Source organism: Antennarius striatus, chromosome 1 (genome assembly GCF_040054535.1).
Source record: "Antennarius striatus isolate MH-2024 chromosome 1, ASM4005453v1, whole genome shotgun sequence".
NCBI lineage: Eukaryota > Metazoa > Chordata > Actinopteri > Lophiiformes > Antennariidae > Antennarius > Antennarius striatus.
The window spans coordinates 28,231,053-28,252,206 of NC_090776.1; the positions used below are offsets into that span (position 1 = coordinate 28,231,053).

General features: G+C 38.4%; 1 protein-coding gene across 1 annotated transcript in view; it reads right to left on the minus strand.

Annotated features, from left to right (window-relative positions):
• The window catches only part of insyn1 (inhibitory synaptic factor 1), a 49,385-nt gene extending 32,690 nt beyond the window's left edge, over window positions 1–16,695 (minus strand). Inside the window, exon 1 of the mRNA XM_068318714.1 lies at window positions 15,751–16,695. Within this exon, the coding sequence (XP_068174815.1) occupies window positions 15,751–15,894 (144 nt within the window). The 5' untranslated portion in view covers window positions 15,895–16,695. The remainder of the gene's footprint in view (window positions 1–15,750) is intronic.
• Window positions 16,696–21,154: the final 4,459 nt, after the last annotated feature.

Consider the following 21,154-nt stretch of genomic DNA (forward strand, 5'->3'; position numbering starts at 1 on the left):
AGACAAAGTTTTTGAAACTTTAATCTCTTGTTTTATTTGTCTGTGGAGACGTGATTGCAGTGACTTGACAGAATGTTAAATCTGAGTTGGCGCCAGGTAACAAGATTCAATCCGACACTTTTTTCATCTACATTAATCATCAGGAATAGTGTCTGCTATATGGATATTATGAGACTTGTTTAAAAAATGACAGTAGAGACACATAATAAAAACTTGGCTTACAAAGCACTGTGTGACCCTGTGCTCCCAGTTAGAAACTGAGGTTACACTGGTAAATTAGGTTTTATTTTGGATTTAAATATTCAATATTTCAAATTATTCAGTTATCTGTGTGCTATGCTTTACATAAATTAGCAGTACACATTCAAGGTGTGTACTACTGCTTTATTAAATAATAAAAATAAACAATTAAAAGTAACAAGGTCTGGAAACCACAAAAGTGCAAAATTAAACGGCACTTGAATAATCTAGTTATGATTAAAAGCCATGGGCAGAATTATCACAAACTAGAATGAGTACAGAAGATAATTGCTGTTTTTTCTTACAGATAGAAAAAACTTGAAAGGTTTAAGAAATTCAGCAATATAATACACAAATACGGAAAAAAAAACAAAAAACTATTCAAAGTTATGGAAATTAAGACTATAACCCCAACCTAATCTTAACTAAACCAGCAACACTGAAAAGTAGAATTGCAAAACAATACGAGGCAAAATAAACCAGTGTTTTGCATTGTTGGTTAGCCTAAAACATTCAGGATGCACAAAGGAAATCAATAATCACAAAAGGCAATCGTGCAAAACACTGCAATGAAATCTCTTCCATTAAACACAGTTGTTTATTCATACTGATTAAAACAAGGGTTGAACAATACTGTTAGTTTATAGGACATTGTTTTTTGCTGATTTTTTTTTTCTTCTCATTTTTTGAAATCTGCATTTACTTGACATAATTGCACAATAATACCATTCATACATCCATCCATCCATCCATCTTCTATGCCTGCTTTTGTCCACTGTTGTGGGTTGCGGTATGCTGGAGCCTTTCCCAGCTGACTGGGGCGTGAGGCAGGGGACAGTCCGGGCACCAGGCCAGTGCACAGCGGAGCCACACATAGACACAGACAAACACTCATGCACACACTCACACCTGCGGACAATTTCATAGTGGCCAATTAACCTGAAGCGCATGTTTTTGGAGGTGGGAGGAAGCCGGAGAACCTGGAGAGAACCCACACAGACCGGGGGTAGAACATGTAAACTCTGCACAGTACGGGACACAAACCAGGAACCGCATTGTTGTGGGGTGACATCACTACCCACCACAACAATAATACCTCTAATACACATCTGAAAACACAAGTGAAGACTGTGGTGTCTTTACAAATGCAGTAAAATCATCCAAAACAACCTCACAGAATCAGATCTTCCTGGTGGTTCTGCAAACCTGCATTGAAGAATATCAACAAACTCCAAAGTCTACAGCAACAAAAACAGTCTGATAATGCATTTTGGTTGTTGTTTGTCTGGCTGGGTGGGCTGTTTGTTGTCTGAACTAGAAAAAGAGCCGCCAGAACCTGTAATAGGCAAGAGCAAAGTGGGGCTGTGTCTTGTTTTCAGCCAGACATCTTTGTTTTGATCATTTTTATTGCACCAGTACAGTGGTATCTTGATTTTCTACTCTGCATCACATTTTCAAAAGTTTGCTGTTTCAGTCCCTGAAAATGGCATTCTCATTAAAATGATGCAACATTTGAGTAAAATGATCATTTTGAAACTGGCGTTTTAAAAAGGCATGCAGGTGTAATTACCACCAAAGGTACCATGGTGTTTAACACATGATTACTATGGTCAGCGTTCATTCTACATATGTACCCCTTTGTAAATAATTCACATGACAAGCTAATGATTTACCATCTCAGTTAGGTGATGTTTAATCTTATCTTCTAATGTGCTGATAGGGAGCTTTGAGTTGTCTGCCCTACTGGAAGATATTTATGATTATGGTTATTTTTTTTCTCGATTTCTGATGTAGTCCTATTGCCATACACATTCCACATGTGGAAGTAACAGGACCACACATTGTGCTTGCATTGCATTCAGACAGAAAACCAAGTGTAAGAAGATGCAATTGAAACCTCAGTAAAAAAAAAAAAAGAAGGCATTTTTAAATACACATATTTTAAAAACACAGACAAAGTGATAAAGACAAATCCATTGTGCTCTTTCATGAAATACTGCAAATATGCTTTGGCTAACAGATGCTTCACTCAGCTTATAGTGCAGCTACTGGATTGGCAGGTGTTAAATGGCCAGACCCAGGTTTTAGTGTCATATATTTGCAACTGACAAGCAGCTATAGAGTTATGGGATGAACTTCTGGCCCAGTATGGCACTCCCCCTGAAGACGACAACCCACCAACCTTTTGCAAGCAGGTCCAGCTCAGAAAAAGAACTGGTGTCTGTAAGCCTTCTCTCTTTCCATCTGTTTGTTTTCTTTTTTTTTGCTGACTTGTCTTCTGCTATCTTTCAATCTTACTCTCTACCTGCCTCCACTTCCTTGTCATTCTCAACATCATCTCTTGATCCTTGGTCTACTTTTTTTTTATAGGGACAGAAACAAATTCATACAGCAACAGACATGACATTCCTCGTTATTCCATGGTTTGTTCTACTGGTTTTGTGCTGACACAGTTCTCCCCACACTTTCCCAACAGCGGACCTGACACTGAAAGTCATGACTGTGGGAAGACAAGTCCATCAAACAGCTGAGTCAATGAGTTATATTTCTAGCCATGACCTTGATTGCTACTATGTGGGTCATATTTTCAGTTGCAATCCCCTCCATCTTCTAATCCAAGTCAATGGCTCTAAAGTCAAACAAGACAGTTTTGAAACATAAGGTCAATTAGTCATGTAGTGTATTTTTGGCAAGGGACATGTGCACACAGAATCGGTAATAACCCTCACGTCATAGACAGGACACTATGATTGATGTGGTGCTGCCTGAAAATGTAGCTCTTGGAGGGTCATTGCTGTCATGATTAACTTTAAGTCCTTGGTCAAACACAGCTTGCAACACTTAACACTGTGCCACACACTGCATTGATCATCACAGTGACCCCTCAGCATTAAAAGCACAAATCAGCTGTTTTGTATTAATGTGTGCAAAGGCACACATGACTGCCACAAAAGAGCAACACATTTATTTTTCTCTCAGTAACTAAACAAATCTGCCCGAATCTTACCATGTCCTACAAACGTCTTTATCAACCATTCAAGAAAACGGTCCATGTTTACGCACTGGAAGTCACAGATTGAGTGGATCATCTTCACTTGTCAGACTCAAGACCAACTACTTAATATTTACCTAACCACAGAGAGTTTGCAATGTATGTTTGTATGTATGTCATTTGTGGCTGTACACGTACAGTTTAGATGAAAATGAATTTGAATTTCATAATGGACTCACTTGAGAAATGGAACCATGGTTAATGATGAAGTATGTAAATCTGTGGGCTGTACAGGACATATTAAATAATGTATGCCAGCTATAGATAAAGCACTATTGTACTTCCATTAAGTCAGTCAATGTAACCATCTTAAATTTAAATTTTAATGAATCTTAAAATGCATAAGCATACAGCATTGCAGATTTAATAGCCACTGTCAATATTACTACTCCAAAAAATCGATAAAATCAATTAATAACCATTTAGCCAGTACAGTGGACTTTTTAAAAATGTTTGACGTAATTTATTAATACTGGCGTCATCCTGGGTTAATGTGTGACAACAAGAGGTGTCCCCTCTGTTCTGCTGGAACATGAACAACAGATAGTCCTCACTAATACTAAACAAGCCATAAAGGGTAGACAAAAATTTTTAAATAATCTGCTGGGTAAAGGAGTTTTACTCACAGCAGCAAAACGTAATTATATTGTCTATACTGATTGATGTGCAAAATTGTTTATAATGTCTCAAAACAGTTATTTAGTATTAAAGTTTCCTACTGCTGAAGAATATGACATTAGATTTTTTTTCCAATCAGTCCAAACACATCAAGTTCTTGAATTAATCATTGAAATTATATTGTATTCTATTACTTTAATTCAAGATAAAAAAAATATGCAAAATTTCATACATCAGATTCGCACTGGTGCTGTTACATTAAAAAAAAACTATGCAATGTTCAGTTCATTGCTGGTCATAATTAATAATAAAAATTATAACCATAGAAGGAAGCTGCTTCTATTAATTTATTCATTAAAAAATCAATTGGCTTTACTATATAAATTTTACATTTAGTTCCCGCATTATATACATATATACCACTACATGACATATCTCTATTTTTACTACAGCAAATGCAATTAGTTTAGTTGAAAGTAACTTTTTTTTTTTTTAATGTACTTGCATAGCTATGAGCTAATAATTTTTAAAAAAATCTAGGATGGTTCATTTTTTAGATGTTTGCATTTTGAGACCTGTGGTAAGGTCTCAATTTTGTTATTACACAGCCATATGACAAAGTAGAATAATCACAAACCATTGACTAGATGCCATTGAATATTGTTATTTTCATAATAACTGATGTATTAAATGACATGATTACTTGGCACTAAAGGACATGTTCTCAAAATACAAATGTTATATATGATCCATGAAGAAATATCCATTGCACTTGAGGTATAAAGGATCTAAATAATGAAAAAGAGAGGATAGTCTGTGCTAAATGGACAATAACATTTCCTTTAAAATAGAGAGAAATTGTAGACACAGCATCAGAACAATATTAACCTTGGAAATCAATTTTCATCATGCATTTTGATTAGTAAATTCACATAATTATAGTCAGGATTTTATTTTCTAATCAAAACTTGCTACACACGTTCCGCTGCAGCTCAGGACCAAGTCCCGTCTCCGGTAAGTCCTTGAGAATAACGACAAGCCAAAAAAAGACTAATTATATTCTCCACCTTGTAGAACTTGCTGTATCTTCCACTTTGCATAAAAGTCAAGAATCTCAGGCTTCATTGTCTTGGCCTTAGACTGTCAACTGCACAGGTGACTGCGCAGATGACAAAAAACATTAATCAACCAAACAGTTTGTTGACGTGTTCTCTTTCCCTATGCTTTTAGCTGTGTGAATAATTAGCCTGTCCTCTCTGCTGTGCCTCTTTCATCTCGCCCTGCCCTGCATTAGATTATGCATTGTCATACAATTGACAATGGCATTGGTGGCAGGCTTCCATGCTGTGCTACTGGCAGAGTGTGAAATACCAGTGAAAAGCAATAAGACGAAGAGACAGATACAGTATTTCAGAAACATACTGAGCTGTTTTAGAAGCTCACAACAGAATTACTTTTTTTAAATTCAAATCTGAGACTCCAAGATTGTAAATGTGCTGCCCTTTACAAAAAAATCATGGTGACTTTGATGAAAATTTTGAATCAAAGGTCACTTATAAACTTTCTTTTCTCGGAAACACAAGCAGGGCTGTATACTTACATTGTGTATGGATACATTTATTCACTTGTAGTATTGCAATAATGTGATTACACAAGAAGGATAAACCACCAATTTGGGAATTGGTACCCAGTGGGTATTGTCACGAGTAAAATGGATCAAAATATATATTTCCCTAATATATTATAGTATATGTTGGTTTTATCATTCATTCACCATGTAATACACAGTAGTAAAATTCCTGGAGTCCTTTTTTAAAAAAAAATCTTATTAGAGATGTTGCATGGCATAAGCTATGAAAAAAAAAGTCCAAAAACACCAGTCCAATGTGAAAACCAACATCCTGCAATCTTCTCAAAACAAATGAAGTAATAATACACTTAAAATAAAATTATTCCAAAGACAGGAAGAGCAGATTCTATTCTAAGCTATTCTCTTCAACTTCCAGCCTGCGTCAGGTGTTATGCCTGCATGCATTGCTCTCCCTGTGCCATGGTTTTATTTGGCTCTTTTTACTTGAGTGTGCTTAAATTATGTGACTCATGGGTTTAGAACAGCTCTCTGTGGTTAAAAATTCACAGGAGTCAGTGTTTTCTTGAAGACTAACAATTTAGCCTTCAACACTTGCAATAGCTCAGCAGTACTGAAATGGTCATGTCACTGCTGGGTTGTGGTATCCATACCAAGAACTTTTCATGAATGATCTGTGGAAAAATAACTTCTTGCAGAATTATCTAAAACTACCATTGCCTCACTGTTCATGAGACAGATAATCATTGTAAAATTACAGTCCAGAGCCAGACCCTCTGCAATAATCCACTACATGTGAATCTAAACAACCAGTCAAGGAGTGTTTAAAGGAGTGTAAATAACTAATGTGCACGTGCTGCAGCCACGCTCTTTGTATGCTCGGATTGAGGCCAGTGTAGAGCAAGGAGAAGTGATGTTGAAGCAGTGCTCTTTCCAATTTTTAAGATAAGTTAGCTCACACCTGCTCCTTTAAATCAGTAACTAGCGGGAACCGGTGGAAATTCCACGATGAAACAATAACATCAGACTTCATACAAAACACATGAAAACAAATGTATTGGTATTATAAACCAAGCGCACCTGACATAATCAAAAATCAACGTGGTGACGTAACGACTTTGTGCTGGCAAATCACGGATGGCGCTGGGCGGGCATTGTGAAGCCGTAGATGAATGTTAGCAGACTAACTGGAGAAAGAAAACTAACTAATGGTGAGATTGGGAAAGGAGCTAACGTTAATGGAAAAGGCACCTGTCAAAAGAGCAAGTGGAGATAGCAGATGCCTTACGCCACACTGTTCACGCAATTCCGTCTTGCAGATGCGCCGTGATTGGTTGGACGCCGCGATTGGTTTGGCCCTTGACTGACAGGTAGTGGGTGGAGTTGGTGGCAGCGTTAGACTTTCAAGTGAGCCTAGTCGAATATATAGGTGGGGATTATTGTAGACTGCACCATTCTCATACATTGTAACATCCAATTTTTCAGTTGTTTGATTCCTTAAAATCAAAAATAACTTATTCAATGATGCCAGTTCTGCTAAGTCCTATAATGTAGATAATACAAATGTGACATGAGGAAGCTAGGCTCCTCACATAAGAAATAATGACATTTAAATGTTAAATGGAACTCTGACTAGTTGACATTAAATGTGATGATTAGAAACTAATCCAAGTCAGGGATTACTGTATAATGTATTGGCATTTCTTGATTATTTTTGCACCATCAGGGTGTGTGATCTTGCAATCAGATAGCTTTATCAAAATTCTACAAATCCCTTGCATTCAGTAGTGCAACACATTCAAACAGGATTGTGAGCAAATGTGGGGTTCCAACTTTAAAATTCAACTACAGTACATATTATTTATCATAGGACAATCCGCTCTTAACTTGATTTCTTTTATACTGCTGACATGTTACAAAAAAAAGTCTAAAAAAACCACAAAAAAAACCCAGCAGACAGAAAAAAATTGTGCTGGAAAACAGCCAAATAAAACTTTAAATGACTAACTATTTTTCTCAGGAATTTCAAGGAAATATTAAAAAAAATCAGATTATTAATCGCATTTGTAGCACTACTTTAATTTTGTTTTCAAATACAACCTTGAGTTCAATAAAAACAAAACAGAGACAAACAAAAACTGATTAAATTGCATATTAAGAAATCTAACTGATGAAAATATAAAATAAATAGATGTGCTCATTTTAAAGACAGATTTAATAGCTATGCTGATAATATTTAAAACTGCCACAGCTGGTCCCTTTTGTGCAAAGAGCAGTAAAGGTGGCAAATTAGAAAACCTACATACTGTGTTGCAATTTCTTTTTTAATGAAATGATGATGACGGTTTTTTTTAATACCAAGGATTTAAAACCATTTGCAATCTGTTAAATGGCTTTTGGGCCTAATCTAGTAGTATCAGACAAATGAAAATTTAAAAAAGAATATGTAAATTGTTAACTTGAGATCATGAAAAGTATTTTTCATAGTTGAGGGCACAGTTAGTTTGCTTTCTGGACATCAAATTAATTTAAAAAAAACAAAAACGTTGAAAGCAACTGTATTTTCTCATCCATCATGAAGACATTTCATACATCACACAAATTATAAATCACCTCTTTAAGCAGAATAAAAACGCTTAAAATGGGGTACAGACCATTCAGCTGCTCTGCTCCCCGTCTGGAACTCGCTACCACCCCAACTTAGAAATATGGATTCACTCCCCCATTTCAAATCACAACTGAAAACACATCTATTTAAGACTGCATATTCCATCTGAAATCTATTGCTCTTTGTATTGATTTTATTTATTTTTATTTGTTTATTGTAAAATGGACTTTGTATAATCTTGTACGGTGACCTTGAGTGTTGAGAAAGGCACCTTTAAATAAAAGTATTATTATTATTATTATTAAAATTACAGAGAAATTATTTTACAATTAAAAATTTTAGGAAATATCCTTTTCAGTAAAATACTTTGAAATTTGGTGCTTTTTTAGCTTCCAACAATAAGTCGAAAATAAGAAAGCAAACATCATTATTTTAATAAGCTAATGTTTCTCAACATACAGAACAACCCACCAGAGGCAATCATTTTCAATGGGTTCATTTAATCATAGAACTAACACACCACCTTTAAGTAATTAGGGAGCAACACAACATGTGAGAGCCATCATGTTATATGTATCAATAGAACATAGAAAAAGAAAAGTCAGGAACTTGTTAGTATTTTCATGACCAGGCTACAGCTGCTTGGCTGTGTGCCATCTTAGTCCAGCCACTTCTGCTGGCTAATACTGAACATTCTCATTTGGAACTAGGTTGATTTATGATGCATCACAGAGTACAGCTAAAAATAAAAGAAGGGACAAAAAGCCTCCGTATGATCCCCCAGTATAACAAAGATTGTAGCTGGATTAAGCTGCTTCACTGGTGGCCAATGCTGCCCTGGGCACTTTCACAGGGTGTTGAAATGGTGTAGGCTATGATGTCTCTGTGAAATCAGATCACTATAAATTTCTAACTGTTATTATGCAATACGTAAATCTCTACTCATGGTAAAATTAGTACCCACACCTGGTAAGGGACAGTTGGACAGCTCAATGAAGAGCAAGCCGTCCCTCTGCACAGTATGTTTTGACACAATGAAATGATGAAGCTATTCTTAGAGGCTTGTTGTGTACTTCCGTGGTTGCCATTTTTCACACCATTAACAACAGCCTACTGATTTTATTCACAGCCCATAGATGCGCCAAAACAATCCCATACACACCCACAAACAAGCAAAATTGCAACAACTGATCTTAACATTCTGTCCAGTTTGTTGCAATGCTTTTGCAGCGACAGGAACAACTATTTTCATCTACCTTTCATCTCTCTCTCACCGTCTTTCTCTTTCACTTTCACTCTGTCTTTCCTTGGTACACCAGCAGCTGCATTTTTTTGTCCTATGCAGCTATGTCCTTATCTACAGACAAGTAAAGGTATTCTATTGGTACAACAGAAAGTACTATTATGCATGGAAACAAATTTTACAGCTCTATCTGTAACTAGACCACAGTAGGCACATTAGCTGACAAAAATCAACTTCTGTACTGTTTACCTCAGCAGAGGCCCAACCTAAAGCCCTCATTACTGTCTATGCTGAGTGCAAGGTTTCACAGAGGGAGGCAGAGCTCTAAGGGCCTGATAATCCAATGGGTTTTACAGGCATTATGGGCTAGTCAATATGCTGGGCCCGCACGTAAAGAAGTTAGAGCTCCCCAGCAGAGCTGAGCATAAGAAGCTCAGGGGAATGAATTCCATGGTACAGTTTAATTCTGTCCACAGGTTAGTTGCTGCTAAAGTGTTTAGTGATTGTTAACTTGTTTATTTCTTCCTCCTTTTTAATTTATATAGGTTTCTAGGATAAAAGAATATTCCTGTCATATCAAATTTATCTTGGTAAAAACATCGAATGAATGCACAATACAGCAGTTTAAACTAGTGAGCCTTAGCATGGCTATGGCCAGGTCAAAATCTATTTTTAAATCGGTCAAACCTAGGATTTATCTGACATTTTATTTCAAATCCCAAAGTGGTATTTCATCAACCCTGAGAGGAATTGAGCCTCTGATTCATTCTGGAAATTGAAGAATTTATGTGGAGCTCAGCTCAAAGCAGCAACACAGGTGTGGAGATGGCGGCGTATTTTTCATTTAAGTGAAGAATAGATAAGGCATGATGAGCCTTGTTCTTGTTGTTTTCCTGAGCAGAGAACTCCACTGGAGGCACATCACCAAGTTTAATTTAGGACTTTAATTTCCACACACAAAACAGGTCAGCAAAGGAGGAACAAATTGATAGATACACAGGCGGGTGCTTGTCATTTCTTCCAATTGGCTTTCAATGAGAACAAACCCTTTGGCACAGGTATATGCAGTTGAAGGTGCTTTACTCTGTGAGTGGCTATGTGTCCAACAATGCCTGCTGTTCACAGGACAGAGGAAAAACTGTCTTAATGTACAGAAAATTGAAAAAGCTAATGATAGCTCTCCCAAAATAGTGACATCCCAGTCAAAATGGTGGCTCTCTGGGAAATAAGCCACTGGAACACAGCTCTTTGATGGCTATTTCTGAATCTACAGTAATGATACCCTTTATGGTTGGATTAATGTGGGGTTTTATTTCAAAGTTATTCAAATATTTCCCCTATTCTCTAGTAAATCCCTGTCTATCAAGAAAGATGTATTTTAGTTGATGTGTATTTCTATGCCTAGTTTCATAAAACCGTGAAATAAGCTGTCATTTGCATAAATATACAATTTCTTACTTAGTATTTAAAATGTTCTTCTTTATAGAATAAAATATCTCTTTAGCAACTCATTTTCCCCAAGTTCATCAAAGTATTTATTTAAATATTCCCTATGCTTTTAATTTTTACCCCAAAACAAATACCAAATAATAGGAAAAACTATTTCATGCAATGCGTGTTTATCAACAACATGCCTTTAAACTCTTCTATTCCCTGCTTGAAAATGCCAGTGATTACTGGAGATTACTTTGCTCCCCTTCAGAGTTAAATGTTGAACAGAGTGCAGAAGGAACATGGTCTGTGTGTGTGTGTGGGGGGGGGGACCCTTTGATTCCTTGCTTTGGCCTACCATGAGCTGCCTCTGGGTTTGGAACAGATTTGGTTCAACGCTGAGTATGGCAGTTTGAGGAGAGAAAGGGACAGTGGATCCCTCCCTCGACATTAATGTGTCATATCTGGTTTGAGCTTTTGGATGCCTTCTAAAGGAAATGCTGCTGGCTGGCTGATCTGAGGTCCAGCTTTTTTTTTTTTTTTAATCATATAGCCTCCTTAGCAATGCAGTATGTAAGAATTCCTCAGACAGCACTAAATGGTAGCCCTTCTGATCGAACCATTTACACAGCAGTTTTCTTTAAAAGCCGTGATATAACAGGATGCATCGGTTACAGTTCGTGAACGCACCAGTAAGCCATTCTGGAGAAGGATCGTTGATCATCAAGTTTCATTCCTAAGTCATCAAATACCAACAAACTAAAAGTGTCAGCATATGAGAATGTGACTCAACAATCATCCTCCAAAAATGTTGACACCCACAAACATCCTGAACAGAGAGAAAATAAAGTGCAGAAAGAGGGAAAATTCACTACAAATACAGAAGTGTCCATACTCTTTCTTTAGATCATATAATGAGAATAACAATATGAATTTGTACAGTTTCTTCAAGAACGTTCTCCATTATATACTTCTCTCAAAGTCTATGAATGCCAGGTATTGTCATGTAACTGTGGGCAATGACAATAACTTGGAAAGATAATCAAATGATGGCTGGTGTTACTCAGGATCGATCTAAACTTGGACATAGTCCTCCTCTCTAGGACAGTCTGTACAGAGTCCAGGTCCTGGCCGATGACAGAACCAGCCCTCCGGATGAGCCTGTCTAGGCGCTCGGTGTCCCGTTACCTGGCACCACCACCCCAACACACAATGGCGTAAGACAGCACACTGGATATGCTGGACTGGTAAAACAGGCTAAGCAGATCAGAGCGGATGTTGAAGGAGGTTAGCCTCCTCAGGGAGTACATCCTACTCTGACCTATATTGTATACACAGTCCAGGTTGTGCGACCAGTCCAGTCTGCTGTCCAGGTACTTATAAGTCCCCACTACCTCCACCTCTTTAGCCCCGATGACCACTGGCTTTGGAAAATCCAGCACCATCTCCTTGGTTTTGGAGATGTTTAGCTGAAGCTCATTCTGCTGACACCACCCCACAAAGTCTGTCACCACTCTCCTGTACTCCCTCTCATCACCCTCCCTGATACATGACACGATTGTGGTGTCGTCTGAGAACTTCTGCATGTGACAAGTATCCGAGTTGTGCTGGAGTTCTGCACCCTTAATGGCTCTCTGTCCGACATGCTCTCAATTAGCACTTTAATTCTCCAGGTCTGGATTGACCTTCTGCTTTCATTTGTCTTGATCCCAGCACAGAGGTACAGCTCTGCATGATCATGGTATAATTCAGCAAAACAACTACATATGTAATACAACAGTCTTGTCATTCATGTTGTGTTAGCTAACTGTCCAAGTACTTCCTCTTCTTCTGAACCTTGTGTGTTGCTTTTTTAGTGCTTCATTAAATTCATTCAATTTACTTCAGTCTTTCCAATAACCAACTTGAGTGCACTCCTACGCTTACATTTCCTCAGTCATCCCAATTTCATCAAAATACAGCTACAGGAGAAACTCAACTTCAGAAATATCAAGTGAAGCTTTGTATCATTTGGTATTGTTTTTGAAATTGTTACTCCTCTGATTTCTCAATCAAGGGTTTATATGATGCTTGATTAAATTATTTTCTCCAGAGTTACCACTCCATCCAGTGCAGCATTTTCAAATGGAGCAATACGTATATCAGTATGTTACCTTCCAATGTCCTTCCTTTAAAACACACTCATTTCACTTGTCATAAGGCTTGTAATGGGATTTACAAAAATACAAGAGGCTGCAGTTGGATGAAATAAGCTATTGAGAGGTGCTGACTCAAAAAAAAAACAAAAAAAACTGCATGTGTTTGAAACATATAGATTTATAGCATGAGACATTACTCTAGTATGACCAAGCATCTCTAAATGAATGAGTAATCAGTGTAACTAATTTACGTGGATACCTTAATTGTCTCGAGGACTTGCACATCTGGCTGCTAATGTTTTGTAAGCCTCACAAAGGCCATATTTGATCCTTGATGACGTAGGGAAAAATAGGGAAAAATGTCAATTAATAATGTCTTTTTTTTTTTATTTCATAAATCTATTTAAATTATAAATTGTCCATTTTTGCAAATATAGCCATCATACTGCTTACTGTCTGGTTCAGGACATTAATATTGTAAAAGATATTTTAAATCTAATTGAGACTTTTCTTGGTTAATAAAAGTTAAGCATGTTACTGCTATAAAAAAAAAAAAACTGCAGGGGAATAGTTCCAGAACCAACATAATGCAAACTATGTTATTATGCCTTGTGACAAGTGAAAACAGAAAGAATTGTTGGTGTTGGATAGGTGGGGTTGTGTTGGTAAGACAAATTCTAGACCATTTTAACCTTCCTCCATTTGGGATTGATAATTACCGTATATATACTGTATATAAACACAAATTTGCAAGATTTACTTTGAATAGCTTTCTCCTAGATTCTCAAAAATCGTGGACCTTTTTAAATGTTTGTGTATAGAACCAGTAATATTTCTTTTGTTCAAAATTGATAACCAAATTTAAAATGTAAAAATAGAACTGTTTTAATGGTTGATAGCTAATTGACTGGGGCATTTTCCCAAAGCTTCACATTTGAATTCATGCAGGGATATGGAATCAATCTTACAAATGAACAATTCAATATATAATTCAGATATACTTGAGGCCGGGGAGAGATGCTGTATTCTGTTGCAGTATGACTGATAAAGAAGTTGAAATTAGGTGCGTTCATGACATTTTGGATTCAGCCTTTTGTCAGATTGGCCCACTCTCAATGTATGTATGGGATCTTTAGCTATGAAATCAGTTCTGTGCAGTAAGTTTGGTGACAGCCCAGTAAATGTTTAATAATGGGCCAGCAGTGTGCTTTGGACCATAAGCATTAGTTCCTCAGAGAACTACAGTATCCCCAGACCTTTTGGGTGATAATCACTCATTATTGCTATTGAGTTACACTATTTATTTCACTACATTCACAAACCAGTTCATCATTTATTTATGTGACAGTTGTTATCTATTATGTTGTTTTTTTATGTAGCCAAGAATGAGAGACCTTATGGAACATTAGGCATTCATGTATCTGATGATACTTCTGATTCTCTTTTGTCATCTGCTTCTGATTCAGTCAATAATGCAGGTCAATTAATCACAAGATATTTATACCAGCATTAGGACCAGCCGCTGCAACAAATATTATTCCTCGGCTGAATGTATGAGTTTGTGTTTTTTTGATATACAAATATGATATTTGAACACCTTCCCACTGGGGTCCGGCATGAGATTGTCAATGCTGGCAGAGGCATGGGCTGTGTTTTTGTTTATAAATAGCTCCAGCCAGCATTATTCCATTTGCAGTTGTCCCATAATCATCAATCACTCTGGCATGCAGGCCAGCTTCTCCTACTCACTAGAGAAAAGGTGCACTGTGAGCCGTGCCCTTGCACCTCCAACTGTGCAAGTACATAAAGTACAGCTTGGTGTGTGTATGTATGTGTGTGTTTGTGTGTGCGCGCATGTATGAAGTGGGTGTGATAAAGTGAGTTATGGCAGCTTCATCTTGGTTGCTAAAATCTCTCCTTCAAGTCATTAAATGTGCTAACATCCACCGTTTGAATTTAACACATCTAGAAAGCCACAGTGGCACATTCAGTTCCTCTGCACGTGTGATCAAGAGCAAGAGAGGGATTAATCATGTGATGTGCTTGGAGGACGTCGGGCGGGTCGGACACAGCTGTTCCCCCAGGTTTCATTTGTCTCTGCCTCTCTATCTGCCTACATCTCTTTCTACGGAGGAGCTTTGAAAATCAAGCTCGGCTTTGAGAACATTGCAGCAGAATCATCTCAGAGAGATGATCGGAACTATTATGTGCTATAACACACTTAATACAGTTGCCACACAGTTTTAGCTGTTGCAGAACACATCTGTCCATTTCTAAATGCATGTCGGGATGTTTGTGCGCACATGCTGGTCATTTTGTTGATCCTTGTTCAAACCATACATACACATATATACGCAAATCTCCCAGCGTTGCCATGACAGTTGAAAAAATACAGAAGGAATTCAGTTGATCCTTAACAAAATGGTTATATAACTATTGCAGTGCTAAGTCTTATATCTAATCTAGGCCTGCTTCTCTGCTTCCTTTTAGTATGGCTTTCCTGCTTTTCAACGGCTTTTCACTTTTGCTGCACTCTTCACTAGACACTGCAGAACACAAGATAACACATGTAATTAGCAATAAGCAAATGTTTGATTGGAAAGGGAAGACAGCCTTTCTGCAGTTGTAATCAAATACACCCTCCTGCTAGTAGCAAACAGAAAGAAGAAAACCTTTCAAATCTTAATGACTAAAGGAATTTTTCTTCTTTTTCGAGGCAGCATGGTTAAGTAGCCCACCCAGCTGGTCTCAGCCTCTCTTTCTCCTCCTTTTCCTGTTTTAATAACTCAGCTACCCAAAGTCTGATATGTGTGATGTAACTTTGAATCTCACCTCCCGAAGTTCCTTGGCCACATCCTTTAACTCTAAAAGGATACCTTCCAGCTGGCTGATCACCATCTTCATGTGGCTGCGGATACGTTCTCTCGGGCTGGGGGTCTCAGATGTGTCCCAGGCCGGCGCTCTGCTGAGGGACATCCTTTACAGGGCGATGTGGGGCCAGTGACCAACAGGCTGAGGGTGTGGGGGAGCCGTGTCGGAGTCCATGTCTTTGGCTACAAAGAGCCTCAGTGCTACTGATCCGAACAGGGACCCCAGCCAGGCAGGGAGACCTCAACATCTTAAAAGCACCTGGGCAGCCAAAACACTTTGCCTCGCCCACTCACTCGGCACAGGGTCACACTGTGACATCCATGCCCTCTGGTAAACAGTTCCAAAAACAAAAGGAAATTGGGCATCGGAAATGCTGTCAAATGCTGTAAATCCTTGAAAAAGGAACAGATAAAATAAATGTGCTAAAATTGGCATAAAACACCTTAATAATACTGTTGAATCAAATTCATCTTATGGATCAATGTGTAAATTTGAAAGTCCCTAAGGAGAAGCTTTTTTAAATGGTCTTTTACATGAGACCTCTTTTACTTGTCCTGAACAATCTTTTTTTAACTTATTAAACACTGTGGCATAATGGAAGGCTAACATACAAAAGAAAAAGGGCTCACGTTAACCCCTTACTGACAACGCTATCTGATACAGAAAGAAAAAAGACTCCCAGCATTGGCTCGGTTTTTATAAATGATGATGTTCTACATTATTAGCCAGTGGCAACATGATTTGCCTTTGAAATGTAGTCCCTCAGTGAGGTCTGCCAAGAGAAAGGACAAATCCTGTTTGGAAAAAGTGTGATATTCCTGTTTACTGCGGTGTTTCCTTCTCCTATAAAAGTCGGGAAAAAAATCATATCAAAATATACTTAGCTTCAAATCCATTTTCTTTGATAGTACTTTCTCATGGTGCCCTTCATTTCTTGTCCATGAAAGTGAAGAAGGTGGGAGCGGGTCACCTCAAAGCACGGCTTATTCCAGGTGGCGTGAGATCAGAATGAATTGATTTCCAAGCCAGTGGAACGTGACTTGTAATGAAAATTTATGTAGGAATTAAAAAAAAAAAAAAAAAATCATGGTGCCAATGAGACAGTTACAAAGAAGGTGGGGTGTGTATAGGGTGGGGGGTGGGGGTGGGGGGGGCCAAACACCTTCAGCTGGACTTCGGATGGCAGCTTGTCTCACGCAATTGCAAAACACCAAGTCCTCTCAAAAATACTGACCCAAAACAGTCCACAGGGGTGTGTCCAATGAACAAGGAAGCAGAAAGAGAAAGGATTATCTTCTTTCCCTCAGTTGTTGCTAAGGAAACCCGGTCTTCCTCCTTGTGCTGTGATTGGACAATTATTATACTTCTTATCCATGTAGTGTTTGTTTTCTCCGCGGATTCTTTTCAGAGGGACACAGATCTCTGTGCCATACAGCAGGACCGGATAAATCCTATGAATGCTTCCCAGAGGAGCCCCGAAGAACAACCAGGCAGGAGAACCTCTCGCCAAAACCAGGAAGATGCCAATGCCACTGGGTGTGCTGGCCAATCACACATGGCACCTGGACAGATGCAAGGAAAAGCAATCACTCATTCTCTCATGCATCACCCCGCCTTCCCATCCACTAACCCCCGTTTCACATGCCAGAACACACACTTACTCACCTTTCCTGTGCATCACTTTGTTGTTGCTATGCCCAGAGCTCACTATCCATGTATAGCAGCATCATTCATGCTAGACACAATCTGCTGGTTCTTTAGCGGTCCCTCTGTTGGACACATTAATATCTTCTCTTCTTAAAGCCTCGCTGTTCTCCCTGCCTCCTTTTTACAGACACACACTCTCCCTCTCTGTCCTCTCTCTCTTTTCCACATACACAAGCAGTTCTCTGCCTCCCTCCTCTACTTACTGTCTTGACAGAGAAAGAGGCTTCTGTCAGCAGGGTTATTTCACTGTGAAGCTGTGGCTCATCAGAGGAGGAGCAGAAGTGGAGAGGAGGCAGAAGGCATGAGATGGGAAGGATGGATGAGAGCACTTTGAGAAGGAAAAGCAGAGTCCGGGAGATGACTAAAAGCCAGAGTGGTGGGGAGAGCTCCCTCTTCGCTCTGTGATGCTGCAGTAGTCGCTACCATCACTAACTATATTGCCAAAAGCACGCCACCTGTCATCCTCATCAACATTTTCCTGCATCAGGAGGCAGCAGACAGAGCGGCTGAGTTGCTACTGTGAAAAGGGGGCTGTCAGACTCTCCCACTGTCTATCTCCTTGTCTTTTTCTCTCTCCCTCTACCACTCGTTTCCCCTTCTCCATCCCCGTCTCTGCCTCTGCACCCTCACTGTGTCTTCACTGACTGCCGGATGAAGAGAAGCTGATGCCAGAGTTTATCGTGGGGTTCAGGCTCCTGCCAGCATCACTCTGATCTGGTCAGCTCTGTGGTGGGAGGGGCTTGGTGTTTTAAAGGCACAGTGTGCACACTTCCTCTGCCAGTGGATCCTCTTTGCTGGTGTCCACACTTGCTCACAATCTCCTCTCATGCTAACTATGCTGCCTTGTCACAGTGCTATCAAGGGTATTATCATCTATTTAAATCAAGATGAAGTCTTCAGCTACAGCCAATAGTTGCAAGTGATGAGTTGTCCAAAAAAAAATCCCTGATTGTTACATCATCAGTGTAAAGCACAGGTTGGTGTTCAATGACTTCATCTAACTAAACACAGAAACAGGGAGTGGGTGCCAGAATGCCATTTTCCTTCACCCACTCCCTTCATAAACATTTCCTTCAACCTAAAAGTGCTGCACAACCCCTGCCAAGCATATTACGTTTATTTTCAGAGGGCAATCATATAACAGTAAAGACAAGTACTTGAGCAAGGCACATCAGTTCACAAAGGGTGTCGGCTGGAAGTGCACTGAACAGTAAGAGGTTTGGTGTATTCCTTCTAATAAAGAGAAAGGCAGAGTGGATTCAGGTCATGTGGATCTTTCATGCAGACAAATTTGCTCTGGGGTCCTCTGTAGTTTCTATTATTGGGATCACAGTCATTATACTGGTGCTACAAGGCCATGGGGGAATATTCTGCAATATACCAAATTTATTTTTGCGTAATTTCTCTGATAAATGATTAAGTGTACTTTATGCTATTTTATATGTATATGTTATATTTCATCAGTAAAAACAAGCTACTAAGGAATATTAGGTCATGTTGGCAGCGCACCCAGGATGCAGCGGCTCAGGACCAACTCTCCAACTGACATCATAATTTCATTGTACTGTACCACCTGTATAATGACAAATCAAGATCTTTCTCTTTCTCTTTTTTTTCTTTCTTTCTTTTAGTTTTAGTCTTTTAGTTCCTTTTAATTCTAACATGTCACATTCTGAAGCACAGGATGGGTCTTTGTGCTGTGAACTTCAAGGAATGCAATAAAATTTCATGTATTTCCTTGCATTTGTAAAATTCTGCTGCAGCATTGTATGAAAAGGGAACTTCTCAGAAAGATCCCTCAAAAAAAATGCCCTTGCGCATTTCCTTGTGTTTTCTTTACTGGAAATTTCTGCACATACAGTATTCTATACCCATATTGTGGAACACAACAACATATTTCAGCAATTACATAGCATATTTTTTTTAACATTGCAAATTACAGATTTACATAGTTTATTTCCTCAAAGAAAGGATGTCTACCAGATGACCTCTAAGTGGAAAGGCCCAGGTGCACAGCACAGATAGCTCCCCTCCAGCCATACATTCAATGGAAGGGAATTGGTTTATTTCCCCTTGTAAATGTATTTTTTAATATATATTTTTTATTGCTAAGGCCATCGTGACTTGTGGATTTTACCAGGAATCTGGAGTGGGTCCAGCAAAACGTTGGCTCCACTTAATATTGCTACCATGGATTTATTGTGACATGCTGTTTATGGAGACATTTTATAGAACTTTATTTTTCTTTTAGGCGGCAACAAGCAGGATGAAGAATAAACACACTAAACACAGGCACACAGACAAGAAGTAAGAAACATAAATCAAATGCACACACATAAACACTAGGATAAAGATCCATATCCACGGGAATTGATATTAGCCATTTGGTACAATAAAAATACAGCATAGAAGAAGCTTTATGTGCTTCCATTGTTTACGTCCCAGTAAAGTATTTTATTCCCACTTAATGGATACATCAAGGATCATAGTCTTCTTTTGCTGTAATGAAGAGAGGTGAATTTTGCCACCCAATTTCTTTTTTTTTTCTTTTTTTTTTTTTTACATATGCTATATTATGTCTCACATCACACGCATTCACCGTAATTAAAAATGTGGTTCAACATGTAAAAAAAGATCGAAAGCACCGGACATATGTATATATAAATAAACCTGCTCACCATCAACGCAGCCATTGCCTTCAGTTTAACATTTTTTAATATTACAACTCACACTTTTCCTCCACAGGCTTGCTTTAGAGGATGAATAGTGTTAACGGCAAAACACTTACAGACAAGATAATCAAGGCAATGGCCTTGGTACACAGGAGATGCTGCCAAAATGCCTGTAAACTCTCAATAAAGAGGTAAATAGAGGGACAGACAGAGAAATCCTGACTCGGTTACTCAACAAAATAGTATAGACCTAACATGAAAGCAACAATACTCATTTTCTCCTTGATAATAGTTCAATTAAAAGTTAAGTTTTGCAGACACTGTTTGCTGTGATGCCATGACACTTTTGTTCACCTTTTAAATCACCTTTCTTCTGTTGTTTTTTGCATTTATTGATGCAGGAAGACATTTTTGTTCATTGCATCCCAAGATGTTCACTCCTTTGACAGGAGTGATTAATTATATAGAACTGGTTAAAATTAATCAATCTACTTCATATGACATACAGCATTCTGATTGCATTTTTCATGCCAATTTAATGTAGGTCAATATTTCAAGAAAAGGCTAATGTTTGAGGACTAAACCTCCTTACTGTCAGGTCTGTATGGCCAGTATCAGGTTACAGTTTACAACCAGTTAGATCAGCTGAAAAGAATGACTAGTAATTGGGAAACAGCTCTGTTCAAAATGTAAAAAAAAATATCCATATTGACACTAAAATAAATGTAACATAACTGTTCGTATAATTATTTTGCTAAATATATGAAATATGCTGGTATGGATATTTACTGGTATACACTTGAAAATCATGTGTAGTATCAACGCAGAACCATATTCCCTCTAGCTTCAAGAGCAAATTCCACCCCTCCTCCAGCAATACACCACTCTTTCCTCCTCACTAATTAGCTCTCATTCTGTCCTCAATACTCTCCACTCCCTTGAGTGCTCAAAAAATCTGCAAACACACAGAACCTCCTGTCTCCTAC